At 40.7% G+C, this 16,398-nt stretch overlaps 1 protein-coding gene across 2 annotated transcripts in view; it reads right to left on the bottom strand.

The window, feature by feature from the left end:
• LOC135211250 (glucose dehydrogenase [FAD, quinone]-like) overlaps nt 1-16,398 on the bottom strand; it is a 56,779-nt gene that overhangs the window by 15,605 nt on the left and 24,776 nt on the right. The window contains exons 3-7 of one of the 2 annotated variants that reach the window (XM_064244541.1): nt 4,608-4,816; nt 3,900-4,086; nt 3,268-3,402; nt 1,786-1,937; nt 589-645 (exon numbers count right to left, since the gene is read on the bottom strand). In XM_064244541.1, coding sequence (XP_064100611.1) covers nt 589-645; nt 1,786-1,937; nt 3,268-3,402; nt 3,900-4,086; nt 4,608-4,816 — 740 coding nt within the window. The remainder of the gene's footprint in view (nt 1-588; nt 646-1,785; nt 1,938-3,267; nt 3,403-3,899; nt 4,087-4,607; nt 4,817-16,398) is intronic. The other variant, XM_064244542.1, reaches the window with a different exon arrangement.

Raw genomic sequence — 16,398 nt, 5'->3', positions numbered from 1 at the left:
CACAGTCAATTTAGTTTGTTTTCAAATAATACAAGCAAATGAATGGTATGTATTTTCGAAATGAAGAAACAAACTGATCATGTTCTGAAGATGATAAATTAAATATAATGGTGCTAATCTTTTGAATTAATAAACCAGCCAGAATTGAGCGGTTGGAATATGAGCGATATTAATATATAATTTTGAAATAGAAAAAAAATATTGATCGAATTTAAGAGAAATATATGTAAAAATGACAGTATAATAGGGCACCACAACATAAAAAAAAAACGTGAGGAGGAGAATAAGGAAAAGAAGTGATGTACATATCGTATCTTAATTAACCAGAGACTTGGCCACAGAACCAATGAATCCATTTTTAACAAATCTGTATATGTATGAATTCTGGATGCTTTCGTACAAATAGGTCGTCCCACCCAGGTGAATCATTCATTAAATAAAAAGAACGAGAGAAGGAGAAGAAGAGTGGAGAGGATTGAGAAGGAGGAGGAAGAAGAAGAAGAAGAAGAAGAGGAGGAGGAGGAAGGACTGGCAATGAATTATCCTGATGATATTGGAAACGTGAAAACAATGATTCAAATCACCCACCTTTCCTTCATGGACAAACACGACCCCTACAGCTTTCTTCTCGATATTGAAAACGACCTGGCAATGAATATATAGATCAGATCTTGAAATGGATTTCAGAGATAATTCTGAAAGATAATGTTCATCAAGTGTATTCCGATGAGCTTGGTATCATGAACAAAGAGTCGCCATTGCCATTGCTGATCAATATCGGGGTTGGGGGAGGGAGGGGGAGGGGGGTGGAACTGAAAGTGGTAAAATTTAGCTCATCATTATCTTTAACATCACGAAATACGCATGATGGTCTGGACCAGTGGTTCCCAAACTTTTCCAGTACGTGGCCCGTTTCAGTAGAACCAAACCTACCATGACCACAACCTTTATAAACCTTCTGAAAATTTACTAATTTCCAATGGCGCAGATACATTTTAAACTTTAAATTAAAGATTAATCACAGCAGAGAGAGCAAAACAACAAACAAAAATGCTTATTAATGTTTATTAGCAGGGACTAATTTAATTTTAATGAGAAGGCTGTACTTGCTTTTTTGATAAAGCTAAAGAAAATCACTAAATATCATAAATAATTTCCTCAAAATCTTGGATCCTCCATGACTTCCAGAAAAAGGCTCATGACCACTTTGGGGTTCATGACCCGTAGTTTGGGAACCCCGGTATAGAGCAGGGGCCTCCAAACTTTTGTAATATGAGGGCCACATTATAAATTTTGCACATCTTTACGGGCAACAGGGGGAAAAAATAGGAAACATCAGTTTCATATCAAACGTTTCAAACTAGAGTAAACAAATGGGTGATATTAAAAACAAAACTGATTAATTTAAAAATGAAATGATGCAATTCCAAGGATAATACCAGCACCAGGGGTAGGGAGACGATTGGCCACCACCATACTCAGATTTATATGGCTTTTGAATATTAGCCGGGGGTCGGACGAAATGATGTGAGGGGCCAAACGTGGACCACAGGCCACAGTTTGGAGACTCCTTGTCTAGGCGAGTCGCTGACTAATCTATCGTACTCTCAAAAATCGGATATAAATAATAAGAGTAATAAAATACGAACAAGACGAGAGGAACGTGGAAAAGAAGACAGTGCCACATGAATAATATTCACCAGATATGGCTGGAGCTTCTTTAAATACGACTGGCAAACCTTCGCCACTCAAAAAATGATGGACACCCACGAAACTGAGCCCTACCTTCAGGACAGTAGCTGAATGCAGGACGTGGAGATTAGAGGTTCTCAAGTGAGGGTTACTTGATTTTTGCTTCGCCAGGTAAGGTCTAATGTAATCATAGAAAGGTGAAGAACGGCGCCCATCTTTGGCTGTCATCACCATTCCGGAAAATCCTGGAGAGAGAGAGAGAGAGAGAGAGAGAGAGAGAGAGAGAGAGAGAGAGAGAGAGAGAGAGAGAGAGAGATTGTCAGTTGTGTAAACTTTTGCAGGACAAAAAACAGAATTGTAAAAAAAAAAAAAGTAATACAATTTGTTTGGTTTTGAATAAAACACCGAAGGAAAAGTCAAAACTGAGTATGTCAAGGAAGGAAGGAATATGGAATATAGACCAAAGGCCTAGCGCTGGGACCTATGAGGTCATTCAACCCTGAAAAGGAAATCGATAGCAGAACGGTTAGAAAGGTGTAGCAGGAGGTAAACATCGCAGTTGCACTATGAAATAATTGTTAAGAGAGTATGGATAACAAGATGGAAGAAAGAGAATAGGAATGGAGGTACAGTAAAAGGAATGAAAGAGATTGCAGCTATAGGGGCCGAATGGACACTTCAAAGAAGCTCAGCTTATGCCAAAATTGCACTACCTAAGGTGTTCTGACGGTGTCACCTTCCTATGGGGAATGAGCGTGTCTACCATCAAGGAATGATTATGGGAATTAGAAATAGAGATAATATTTCGAAGATAAAATGTCATAGTGCTTTTTATTTTATTCCATTTTATTTTATTTATTTATTTATTTTTTAAGATAAAATCTTCTGATCGAGGAAAAACAATTAAGATTAGATGAATATCGAAGAATAAAATAAAAGTCCAATAAGATAGAGGCATAAGACACGAGGTCATAAAAGTTACAACACAAAAGTAAAAATTTATGAACGGGAAGAAACAATCAACGAAGGAAAATAAGAAAGAGGAAAAATCTAAAACAAAGGGAAAATAATTAGAAGCAATATGGAGCCAAAAATCCCAAGAAACGTAGGAATAACTGAATAAATGGAACACAGAAAAGGCATAGGTAATGACCTAAGGAAAAGTGTAGACATACGATACAGAAAAATTAAGTCAGTAAATGGTGAAAAGAAAAGGTTACAGAAAAAGGAAGATAGAAAATAGATTAAAAACACATATGAAGGTAAGATAAGATGCTGGTGGGAAGTAAAATAAAAAAAAGTCAGAGAAAATCTTCAAAGGAAAAACGTTAATCATTAAAAAGAATAAACAGAAAACTTCATCAACCAAACGAATGAGAAAAGACGCATTTGAAAATTCAGACATCAAGAAAGGCTTTGAAAATGGAAATGCAAATCGGAGGCACCCGGCCCCCTTTCCATAAGCCACTAGCAGTGGACACTTATGGATGAACCCATCAATTTCACTTTACTTTTTACAAGATACCCAGTTCTAACGTTACAGGTTTCTCATCCGCCGGAGAATTTCAGGCTTACCTAACTGCTCCCGTCCGTTGGGGTCTTCATTGACGCGGTGGCCTCTTTCTGCGCCTCCTTGTATGAAAGCCTTTGCCAGTTCACCCTTTGGTACAGGTAAGAGGCCGATAGGACCATCCCTGCCATAATGAGAGGCTGAGAGAGAGAGAGAGAGAAGAGAGAGAGAGAGAGAGAGAGAGAGAGTTAGTTCTGGTGCGCTACGTTCTTGCAACTATTTAAAGATCTTTGATTTGGTATCAATAGAACAAAAAATAAAAAAAATGAGAATAGGTACCTGGATAAATTTCCGGTTAAACAAATACTAAAAAAATTCCTGTAGATATAAAATCTTAACTCCAGGACTGTAACAATGGACTTAAAATTGCAAAAGAAAAAAATGGAAAATGTTGATGTTTTCAAAAAAAATGTCATTAGGAAAACTTAACAAGCTCGAACATTTCTCGGTTTGAGACGATTACTTAACTGTTGCAAGTAACGCTACTATGTTTATATTTACATCTTCGTAACGTAATAGTAAATTTCCTTAGAAAAACTTTAGTCCAAATAATGCACTGTATGCAACTGCTAAGTTTTTTTTAAGAGTATAAGACCCTTAATATCTACGAGTGTTCTACTTTATGTTGTAAACGTACTGCCAGGTGTGTACGGGCCTCTGTATCCTTCCAGTTTCTGGAAATATTTCTGGACAGAGTCATAATCCCAGCCAGGATTTCCTAGCGCAGCCCAGTTGTCAAAAACTTGTCTGGAACCGCGGACATAAATGAGACCATTGATGGAAGATGTCCCACCCAGAACACGCCCTTGAATGAAACGATTTCTCTGAAAGAAAGGGAATGAAATACTAAGGATTTCACCTCCACAAATAAACCGCAATTGTATTTTGTTTACATCACTAACACGTTTTTGGAATGTGTACACGAAGTTCAGTACACCTGTAAGTTTAAACATAGTCAATAATTTAATATGATGAATGTGACACCAGAAAAACAATGATATTTCTCCTAGCAAGAATGTTTTGATCACTTATGTGTATTCAAATAAACACTAATATCGCCAGTATTGTAGTAAGCATTAGATGCTGTTAATGGGCTAAGGATTGTAATAATTGATTAGAGGTAAATCCTATCAAGAAAAGGGTACCATTAGCAATGAACCTGTGCATAGATGAGATTTATCATTATTGAGCAAATTAAATAAGGCATGCCATAAGAATGACATTGTATTTGTCAAAATGAAAAGGAAACCTCTCTCGGCAAAGGAATACCGAAGAATGCAAAACAAATGGTTTTGAATATCTATCGAATTTACTAACAATACAACTTCATACAAGAATTGCTTACCTGACCAACAAAATTTTTCAGAGCATATTTTTGCTGGGTAGTCATATAAGCCCAGTCATAGGAGTTTTCAGGAATGAACTGCGCCGTAAGGAGAGGGATGAGGTAAGTGTCTGCCTGAGGAATCCCGCCGGCTTCCAGGAGTAAAATTTTCCAGTCTCTCTGCTCTGAAAGCCTAGTTGCAATTATGCTTCCAGCTGATCCTGACCCTACTGTTGGGAGACAATTAATTCAAGCATTCACTTTGAGCATCTCTATCTGTAATTATCATCTTTTTAGAGTTTTGCTAATATCAATTTTTGCATTTAGCCTTCCAGACCTGACTTCTGTTACCACCTAAGGTCCCTAGCTGAAAATCTGTTTTATTTAATTATAATTTTTAATATTGTCTTTTCTATTATTCTCATTATGATTACTGTCACTACCATTATTATGAATAGTATTTTTTCTACTTCTTCAGTAACAGTGTGGATATTGCCGATTATCCATTCTTATATTGTTAGCTCAGTGTCTAGATTGTGTGCATATTGTCTCTACTTTATATATTCCATGTATATATGGCCTTGAGCTGAAATAAAATTTATTATTATTATTATTATTATTATTATTATTATTATTATTATTATTATTATTACTTGGTCTATTACAGTCATACTATTTGACTGGGTGGTTATTATAGTCAGGGGTTACGGGTTGCATCCACTGGCATATCCCCTATCCTTCTTATTTATATTTTCAGGTCTTGATACTTATAAATTTTCTCTCTTTCTTACTCATCTTATTATCATTATCATTATTACTATTATTATTATTATTATTTTTTTGTCTATCACAGTCCTCCAATTCGACTGGGTGGTATTTATAGTGTGGGGTCCCGGGTTGCATCCTGCCTCCTTAGGAGTCCATCATTTTTCTTACTATGTGCGCCGTTTCTAGGATCACACTCTTCTGCATGAGTCCTGGAGCTACTCCAGCCTCTAGTTTTTTCCAGATTCCTTTTCAGGGATCTTGGGATCGTGCCTAGTGTTCTAATGATTATGGGTACAATTTCCACTGGCATATCCCATATCCTTCTTATTTCTATTTTCAGGTCTTGATACTTATCCATTTTTTCCCTTTCCTTCTCTTCAACTCTGGTGTCTCTTGATATTGCGACTTCAATGAGTGATACTTTCGTCTTGATTTTGTCAATCAACGTCACGTCTGTTCTATTGGCACGTATCACCCTATCTGTTCTGATACCATAGTTCCAGAGGATCTTTGTCTGATCGTTTTCTATCACTCCTTCAGGTAGGTCCTCGTACCACTTATTACTGCAAGGTAGCTAGTGTTTCTTGCACAGTCTCTAGTGGAGGGCTTTTGCTACTAGTGGTTTATGGTTTCATTTTTCGTATTGCACTTCCTACATATGGAAGAGATGTTATTTCCATCTATTGTTCTTTGAAAATATCTCGTTCTTGTGCCGCTGCTATCATTCCTTCAGTTTCCTTCTTGAGCTCTCCCCTCAGTAGCCTTTACCACGTGTCATCGCTGGCTAGTTTTTTAGTCTGTCTCGTGTATTGTCCGTGCATTGGTTTGTTGTGCCATTCCTCTGTTCTGCTTGTCATTCTCCTGTCTCTGTATAGATGTGGGTCTTCGTCCACTTTTATCAGTCCTTCTTCCCTTGCACTTTTGAGCCACTAGTCTTCACTGGTTTTCATATATTGCCCCAGTGCTCTGTTCTCGATGTTGACGCAGTCCTCTATGCTTAGTAGTCCCCTCCCTCCTTCCTTTCGTGTTATGTATAGTCTGTCTGTATTTGCTCTTGGGTGTAGTGCTTTGTGTATTGTCATGTGTTTCCTCGTTTTCTGGTCTATGCTGCGAAGTTCTGCCTTCATCCATTCCACTATTCCAGTGCTGTATCTGATGACTGGCACTGCCCATGTGTTTATGGCTTTCATCATATTTCCGGCGTTGAGTTTTGACTTGAGTATCACCTTGAGTCTCTGCATATATTCTTTCCTGATCGTGTCCTTCATCTCTTGGTGTTTATATCCCCTCCTTCCATTATCCCAGGTATTTGTATCCCGTCTCATCTATGTTTTTGATGTTGTTCCCTTGTGGTAGCTTTATCCCTTCAGTCCTTGTTACTTTGCCCTTTTATATGTTGACTTAGGCACATTTTTCTATTCTAAACTCCATCCTGATGTCCCCAGATACAATCCTTACAGTCTAGATTAGGGTATCTATTTCCTTCATGCTCTTACCATACAGCTTGATGTCGTTCATGAACATCAGATGGTTAATTCTGTTGCCTCTTTTCTTGAGTTGGTACCCAGCATCCATCTTCTGCAGTACTTTTGTCAGGGGAATCATGGCTACTATGAAGAGTAGTGGGGACAGTGAGTCCTCCTGAAAGATCCCTCTCCTGATGTTAACCTATGCTAGTCTTATTCCAGAGCTTGTCAGTATTGTACTCCAGTTGCGCATTGTATTTTTGAGGAAGCTGATGGTGTTTTCCTCTGCCCCATATATTTTCTGGCATTCTATTAGCCATGTGTGTGGTATCATGTCGAAGGCTTTCTTACAGTCTGTCCATGCCATGCTTAGGTTGGTTTTCCTTCTCCTACTGTTCTCATTACCATTTTGTCTATCAGGAGCTGGTCTTTTGTGGCCGTACACTTCCTTCTGCAGCCTTTCTGTTGGTGGGGGATGATGTTCGTATCCTCTAGGTAGTTTTATAGCCTTTCACTGATGATACCTGTTAGTAACTTCCACATTAGGTAGGCAGGTGATAGGCCTGTAGTTACTGGTTATATTTCCCTTACTCTTGTCTTTTTGTACTAAGGATGTTCTTCCTGTGGTCATCCATTTGGGCGCATGGTGATTTGTTATACAATGCTGGAGTTGTTCTGCTATTTGTGGGTGTAGAGCCTTGAAGTTTTTGAGCCAGTATCCATGGACTTCATCGGGACCTGTGGCTTTCCAGTTGGGTATTTTCTTTAGTTTGTGTCTGACTGTGTCTGTCGTGATCTCAGTAAATCTTTGCTTTATTCTCCCTGTTTCTTCTTCCTTAACTTCCTGGAGCCATGTTGCATGTTTGTTGTGTGATACCAGATTGCTCCATATGTTTTCCCAGAGTCTCTTACTTGATTCAGCTTCAGGAATTTCTTGGTGGTTGTCTTCCCCTTCTTAGTTGTCTGTATAGTATTTTCTGGTTGGTTCTGAATAGTTTGTTCTGTTGGTATCTCTTATTCCTGTTCAGGTACCGGTGGATCTTATGTGCTTTGGCCTTAAGCCTCTGTTTTACATCTTCTATTGTGTTGTTCAGTCCCCTCTCCTGTACTTTGTATTTCTCATTCAGTTCCTCCCTTGTTTTCTTGCTTCTTAGCCTTTTTTCTGCCTTTTCTTTCAGTTTACTCAAGTCAGACCTCATAACCATGATTTGCTTTACCAGACACCTTTTCCAAGGCGGTTGCTGTTTTGGTTTCTATTGGGTTGGTTGTGCTGGTGGTGTTGGTGCTCGTATCTCCATCAGTTCTGCTACTAATCTTGCTCCTGCATATGCCAAGTTAATTGTTTCTGTGATATTGGTGGTGTGTATCATTCCCATTATTTCTTTGACCTCACTTGTCTTCTCCCTCAATTTCTTGGTGTTGTAGGCTTTCATGGAGGGGATCGTTGTTCTCTCTGTATCTGGCTCCTTCCATTGTCTGATCTTTTCTACCCATTCTGTTCTCTCTGTTACTTCGTCGGTGTTTCTTCGTGTGTCGTTGTTTGATACCTCATCATCCCTGTCGTTTTCTGTGGCATCGTCTCTCCGTTGGGGAGAGTCAGTTTTTTTCTTTATATTTCTTACTTGGTCTGCCAGCCTCTGCTCTGTTTGGGGGGTGTTATTCCTCTCATTCCAGATGTTGACCAACCATCTTTTATATCCTCTCTCCGTCGGGTTGCTTCTGATGTAGCATCTCCATATTTCCTTATTTTCTTCTCATGTCCATTTCTTCCTCTGGTTTGCTTCTGTAGCTCCAGTCTCTGGTTGTTGGTTACTGTTGTTTTGGTGGTCAGTTGCTGGATGACGGCTTCCAAGTACCTGACCATCTTCCCATTCAAGTGGGCTGAATACCTGGCTGCCGGACGAAGCGTCTCTGTTGCCAGAGGTTCCATTTACGTTGTTGTTATTTAATCTTTCATTTCTTTCCATCATTGCTGAGTTTTGCTATTTAACCCATAGCTGGATCCTACCCCATCAGGAATAGGTACTAATTCACAGCTGAGTAGACTGAGGAAATTATGATAAAGATCCTTTCCCAAAGAATCAACACCGAGGAGAGCGGTCACCCATCGAGTGACTGACCAGCCCCAATGTTGCTTAACCAATCCATTGATGACCTAACCCACTCTACCATGGTGCCACATTATTATTATTATTATTATTATTATTATTATTATTATTATCATTATTAAAAAGGTTGCTGCTTCAATGCCACATTATTATTATTATTATTATTATTATTATTATTATTATTATTATTATTATTATTATTAAAAAGGGTTGCTGCTTCAGCACTATTAATTTTGTAGTCTTCTCTATTTTTATGATGATGCCCTGGTAAAATTCGGTTGAGTCATTTTGGTTTATTATCACTTATACAATTCTCTCTCTCTCTCTCTCTCTCTCTCTCTCTCTCTCTCTCTCTCTCTCTCTCTCTCCAATGCGACGTTACGTCCTGATACATGGGACATATCCAGCGATGACTGCAGAGGAATTGAATTCCAGTGGTGAGTCCTTCTTATATCATGATGTTGCGGGCTCTCGAGTACGATCTATAGAACCTCTCCGTCAGGTCGAGTTTTCATTGGTTCCTGGGAAGGTGACTCATACAGCGAGCGTTTTTGAGTCTTGGGCACCTTCTCAGGCGTGGAATATCACTGGGAGCCTCTTGATTGGCTTCTACCTGAGTAACGTCACCCCTGGTATTATTCTCATTATGTGCTTTATGTCCGGTGTTGTTTGTTTCATTTGCCTAGGTACTTTTGTTGGGGGGAAGGGGTGTGGTCCTCCTCACACACATCGGTATCAGGAACACTTCTTGAGTGGTATTGAGGGGAGGCTTTTGCTCGAGAATAAAGTGCTTCTAGGAGGCGCAGACGTTGTGGGTCAGGGGCTCTCCCAATGATTTAGACATTTGTGATGATGTCGTCTCTTGTGATGTCTTTCTGGTGTACTGCATGGGCGTGCTGCCTGATGGCGCCCTCCTGGGCATGGCAGGAGATCCTTTTGGACAGGTGCATCGTCGTCATGCCGATGTAAATCCCAGGGCATTCTTGGGCAGGGCATACGTATCAGTAGACAACGTTGGACTGCTTTAGGGGGTCTCCTACGGGCGGGGAGGGGTTGTTCTTCATCAGGAGGTCCTTCGAACGCCAATTCTTTTAGTAAATAATGAGGGACACTCTCTTCCTTTCCTCCATAAGGCGGACGTGTTCCGCTATTATTTTCTTGATGGCTGTTTCGTCCTCCTTGTATTGGTGGTGCATGAAGGCTTTGTAGAAAAGTTTTATATCCAATGAGGGTGGAATGTTCCTTTTCTCTTCCTCCATCCTGTACCACTTGTCAAGGGTGGCTCGTGTTTTGTGGTTCACAAGTTTATTTGAGTACCCATTATTAATCAGCATCCGGGATGCTCGGTCGAGTTTGAGGTGCGTGTCCTATCACGTAGAACAGTGCGAGAGGGCCCTCCTGATGAAGGCCCCGACGGTGGTGGTCTTGAACCATGCAGGACACTCGCTATCTCCAATTAGACAAAGTCCAAGGTTCGTAGCTTCGTAGCTTTGGTGTAGAGTGTTGTATTTAGCTTTTGATTTGTCTACGTGACAAGGACTTCGAGGAAGGGGAGCCAATAATTGCTGTTGTACTCGATGGTGAAGTTGAGGGTGCTGTGATGCAGGAACTGCTGTTGACGGGCTTCTACCTCATCCTCGGAGTCGATATAGCGTCCATATGTGCAGAGACATCTATGTTGAGAGAAGACCCTTTCTTCTACTTCACTCATGTAGAAGTTAGCTAAGAGGACTCCTAAGGGGGACCCCATCGAGTTGAGGAGCATCTCGATCTCCACACGTTTCATGAGAAATGCCTGGCGATCAAGATGCTCCTCGACTCGATTCAGCAGTTGGAAGCCAAGAAGATCCTGACAATGACAGACGCCCTTCAACCTCTTCTGCTAGCAGAGGCCCTTACGGACAGGGGGTCATACTCGACCGGTATTTACACCAAAGAGATGAAGGAGGCAACCGCAGATATGAAGAAGAGAGAAGACATTACCATAAGACGCACAGACAAGACAGCCACGTTCGTGCTCATCAGCACATTGGAATACTTTGAGAAACTCGACGCCATCTTGTCTGATGTCTCCAAGTTCGAGAGACCTATGAGGAACCCGATGGAAGACATCAAACGTGACACCAACTGGGTTATCACAGCCATGAATGCTGCTACAAATGCCACACACCTCCCGCCCATCCAAGGTGACTACAGCCTCGGCTAATTATACGGGAACGTGAAGACCCACAAGGAAGGCAACCCCCTATGCCCAATCATCAGCCAAACGCCCGCCCCGACTTACGCCTTGGCCAAATGCTTTAATAAAATTCTTACTCCATATATCCCCTCCAGGTACTGCCTCACCTCATCGGTGAAATTTTTGGAGAAGATCCCTGACTCCTCCTGTGCGGGCACATTGTCTTCCTTAGATGTTGAGTCCCTATTCACCAACGTTCCAGTCGACGAGATGATAACGATCATCATGGGGCGGGTATTTAGGAATCCCGATATGAGACCCCCAAACATCCCAGAAGACTCGTTAAGAACCCTACTGGATATCTGTATGAAGAGATCCCCTTTCACCACCCACTGAGGACAGATGTGCCACCAAAAGGACGGTGTAGTGATTGGGTCCCCCTTAGGAGTCCTTTTCACTAACTTCTACATGGAAGAAGTGGAAGAAAGGGTCTTCTCTTAACATAGATGTCCCTGCACATACGTACACTATATCAATGACATCTTCGTGCAAGCCGACTCTGAGGATGAGGTAGAAGCCCTTCGACAGTAGTTCCTGTGTCACAGCGCACTCAACTTCCCCGTCGAGTACAGCAGCAATGATGGACTCCCCTTCCTCGACGTCCTTTTCATGAAGACGAATCAGATGCTAACTATAACGGTCTACACCAAAGCTACGAACCTTGGACTTTGTCTAAATGGAGGTAGCAAGTGTCCCTGCACATACGGACGCTATATCGATAACATCTTCGTGCAAGCCGACTCCGAGGATGAGGTAGAAGCCCTTCGACAGCAGTTCCTGTGTCACAGTGCACTCAACTTCACCGTCGAGTACAGCAGCAATGATCGGCTCCCCTTCCTCGATGTCCTTGTCCCGAAGACGAATCAGAAGCTAACTACAACGGTCTACACCAAAGCTACGAACCTTTGTCTAAATGGAGATAGCAAGTGTCTTGCACGGTTCAAGACCACTACCTTCAAGGCCTTCGTCAGGAGGGCCCTCTCGCACTGTTTGATGTGGCAGGACACGCACCTCGAACTTGACCAAGCATCCCAGATGCTGATTAATAATGGGTACTCGAATAAACTTGTGAAACAAGAAACACAAACCGCCCTTGACAAGTGGTACATGACGGAGGAAGAGAAAAGGAACATTTCACCCCCTGAGGATATAAAACTTTTCTACAAAGCCTTCATGCACCACCAATACAAGGAGGACGAAACAGCCATCTAGAAAATAATCAAGGAACAAGTCTGCCCTATGGAGGAAGGGAAGAGAGTGTCCCTCATTATTTACTACAAGGAATGGTGTACGAAGGACCTCCTGATGCCCCTTTCCGCCCGTAAGAGACCCCCTAAAGCAGTCCAACGTTTTCTACCGATACGAATGCCCCGCCCAAGGATGCCCTGGGATTTACATCGGCATTACGACGATGCACCTGTCTAAAAGGATCTCTTGCCGCACCCAAGAGGGAGCCATCAGGCAGCACGCCCATGCAGTACACCAGAAAGATATCACAAGAGATGACATCATCACGAATGTCAAAATCATTGGGAGAGCCCCTGACCCACGAGATCTGTGGCTTCCCTAGGGGGGGAAGTGCTTGGGGGCTTCTTTTCTCAAGGCCAAAAATAAAACCATCCCTTCAATACCGCTCAAGAAGCGTTCCTGATGCTACGGTGTGTGAGGAGGACCATACCCCCCCACCCCCCCCCCCTCCCCCCCCCCCCTCCCCCCCAACGAAAGTACCAGGGCGTATGAAACAAAAAACACCGGACGTAAAGCACATAATGAGAATAATACCAGGGGTGACGTCACTCAGGGAGAAGCCAATCAAGAGGCTCCCAGTGATATTCCCCACCTGAGAAAACGCTCGCTGTATGAGTCACCTTCCCAGGAACCAATGAAAACTCGACCTCCCGGAGAGGTTCTCCAGACAGTACTCGAGAGCCATCAACATCATGATATAAGGAAGAGGACTCACCACTGGAAGGAGTTCCAAACTATTGTACCTGTTGAGCTAAAAAATTTTAAGCATTACGGGCTGCTCTGTGAGCAAGAGCCCGTGCTGACACAAGGTCAGCTAAATCAAAAACAACAACAACCACTGGAAGGCCAGCTTAATCTTAAACAACAACAACCACTGGAATCATACGGGCTGCTCTACGAGCAAGAGCCCGTGCTGGCACAAGGCCAGCTTAATCTTAAACAACAACGACTGGAATTCAATCCCTCTGCAGTCATCGCTGGATAATGTCCCGTCGCGCTGAAGAGAGAGAGAGAGAGAGAGAGAGAGAGAGAGAGAGAGAGAGAGGGGGAGGGGAGAAGAGAGGAGAGGAGGGAGAGAGAATTGTATAAGCAATAATAAACCAAAATGACTCAACCGAATTTTACCATGCCCTTTTGGTGCGTTGCTCCGGGGCCTAGGGGTCTAAGCAACAACGAGAAAGCTGTCATCATAAAAATAGAGAGGACTCTCTACAAAATTAATAGTGCTGAAGCAGCAACCATTTTTAACAAAATCTGTCTACGAGAGGGTCTCCTTCCGAAATATTATTATTATTATTATTATAACTAAGTTCCATTCTCACACAAAGACAACGTCACGCAAATGATACTGGTAGATATTACAGGAACTCCATGGCATCGTTCAACTCTAAAAGTTTCTAGAAGGGTTTGGTTGACTTTGTCAATATTCATTTATATATCCCACTGTGTTTATGCTGTGATAAGCACTAGGAAAAATGTCCAGTATATATTAATAATATAAAGTCTGAGAGTAAGGACAACAGCATTCCCAAGCCTTAGAGGGATTTGATGCTAACAAGTACTGATGTCATTTCTTTGGGTCAGGGACAGCCTCCGTCTTTTAGGAATGTTAAAAAACCTTCATAATAAACGATAAGGAAATTTGATTTCTAAACAAAACATAATAAACAAAACTGAAATTTGGTTAGAATAATACAAAAGTGAATTTTGGCACCTTCGCTAGTTCATCCTTACACACCAGGTCTCTAAAAGAATAATATGAAAATTTGTTCGTCTTTTTATTATAAGATTTAGTTTATTATGAAAGTGACGTTACAAGTAATTAGATCATTGACGTGGAAATACCTGTTCTGTTCTTATTACTCATTATTTCTAAGAAGCAGAAGTTCCTTACAATAAACGCAATAAAATTGATTTATATTTGAATAGTGGCGTGACGAAATTTACTTGATCAGTCTAAAGATCGGAGGAAATGACCTGAACTGATGGAACTTTTATAATAATAATAATAATATATAATAATAATAATAATAATAATAATAATAATAAGGAATAATAATAAAATAATAATAATAATAATAATAATAATAATAATAAGAGGAAAAAGAAAGTACCACTAATTGAAATTGCAATACCAAGGGACACCAGGGTAGATGAAAGAAAAAGATAAAAAACTGATAAGTATCAAGATTTGAAAATAGAAATAAGAAGGATTTGGGATATGCTAGTGGAAATTGTACCCATAATCATAGGAGCACTAGGCACGATCCCAAGATCCCTGAAAAGGAATCTAGAAAAACTAGAGGCTGAAGTAGCTCCAGGACTCAGTGCAAGAGTGTGATCCTAGAAACGGCACACATAGTAAGAAAAGTGATGGACTCCTAAGGAGGCAGGATGCAACCCGGAACCCCACACTATAAATACCACCCAGTCGAATTGGAGGACTGTGATAGAGCAAAAAAAAAAAAAAAAAAAAAAAAAAAAAAATAACAATAATAATAATAATATGGGGATAAAAAGAAAGTACCACTAATTGAAATTGCAATACCAAGGGACACCAGGGTAGATGAAAGAAAAAGATAAAAAACTGATAAGTATCAAGATTTGAAAATAGAAATAAGAAGGATATAGGATAGGCTAGTGGAAATTGTACCCATAATCATAGGGACACTAGGCACGATCCTAAGATCCCTGAAAAGGAACCTGGAAAAATTAGATGCTGAAGTAGCTCCAGGACTCATGCAGAAGAGTGTGCTTCTGGAAACAACGCACTTAGAAAGAAATGATGGATTCGTAAGGAGGCAGGATACAACCAGGAACCCCAGGCAATGAAAACCACCCAGTCGGATAGGATAACTGTAAAAAAAAAAAAAAAAATCAATAATAATAATAATGCTCCGTACACTTTCTAATCAAAAGTTCAGATTATTATTTGTCTGATCGGAGAGACTTATGAATTTTATCTTTTCCAGTTTAATAAAAGCACATGGAATCTCTGTTTAGAGATACAATTCAATAATATATATAATAAATATTGCACCTGAAATCTTGGATGCAACAGTGTAGAGTTTTTGTAAACACCAATTTCCCAAAATTTTCTGTTGTCCCCATGAAATTTCCATGGCCTCTTGGGACCAATATGGATCAGGCTGGGAACAATTGGTGGGAACCATTGGCGTATACAAACTAACTACCTCGCTGAGTTCTGTCACTACTATGGTCATAGTACAGTGCAATGTTAAACTTTGATCACTTATTGGTGGGGTGGGGGATAACAGGGCAACAGCGGCTAGGCTTCGCAGGATAAGTCAACAATAGATTGAATAAAGAAGACCTGGCACAGAAACAAAAGTGAAGGAATTAATCAAGTAAAGGCCGCTAAAAGGAATTGCTGAAATAATTCTCAGCTTTAGGGAAGAGATAACGTCAATATGTTTTCTTCACTCATGCGGCGAGGGACATTCGTATCACGTTTTGATAAGTCCCTCAATGAAGTTGTGTTTGTCTCTTCGACAGCATATCATTATTCTTTTGACTTCCTTATCTAATTATAAACTGTTTTACACTGCCCTTATCTAGAGTAATATTTGCACATAGTGTAAACTGTCCATTTGCTTAATATCGCTGATGAATGATGCCACTTTCTCATTGGTGAACAGGTTACAGGCTACATCCTGGTCTAGAATTACTGATTCCTACTGGCCTCTTCAGCGCTTTTTGTTTTGCACGCAGTTATGCCTTTGCTGTCCCCAAACACCTTAATTACAGTGTCTGTCTTTTGCAGATACCAATTTAAAATATCACATTCCAAGGCCATCAACATCATGAATCTGCATGCTGGAATTTTTTGCTCTGGGCTCTTCTAGCAGTCCCCTGACCTTACATTGTTCATATAGCAAATCTGTTGCATCTTTATGAGTCACAACATGAAATCTTTATAAATTTAGAGTATATTCGAACTTTTTGACCGTTATGGGTCTCAC

This window comes from Macrobrachium nipponense, chromosome 4, assembly GCF_015104395.2.
Source record: "Macrobrachium nipponense isolate FS-2020 chromosome 4, ASM1510439v2, whole genome shotgun sequence".
Taxonomy (NCBI): Eukaryota; Metazoa; Arthropoda; class Malacostraca; order Decapoda; family Palaemonidae; genus Macrobrachium; species Macrobrachium nipponense.
This window is presented reverse-complemented; position numbering and strand designations above follow the sequence as displayed.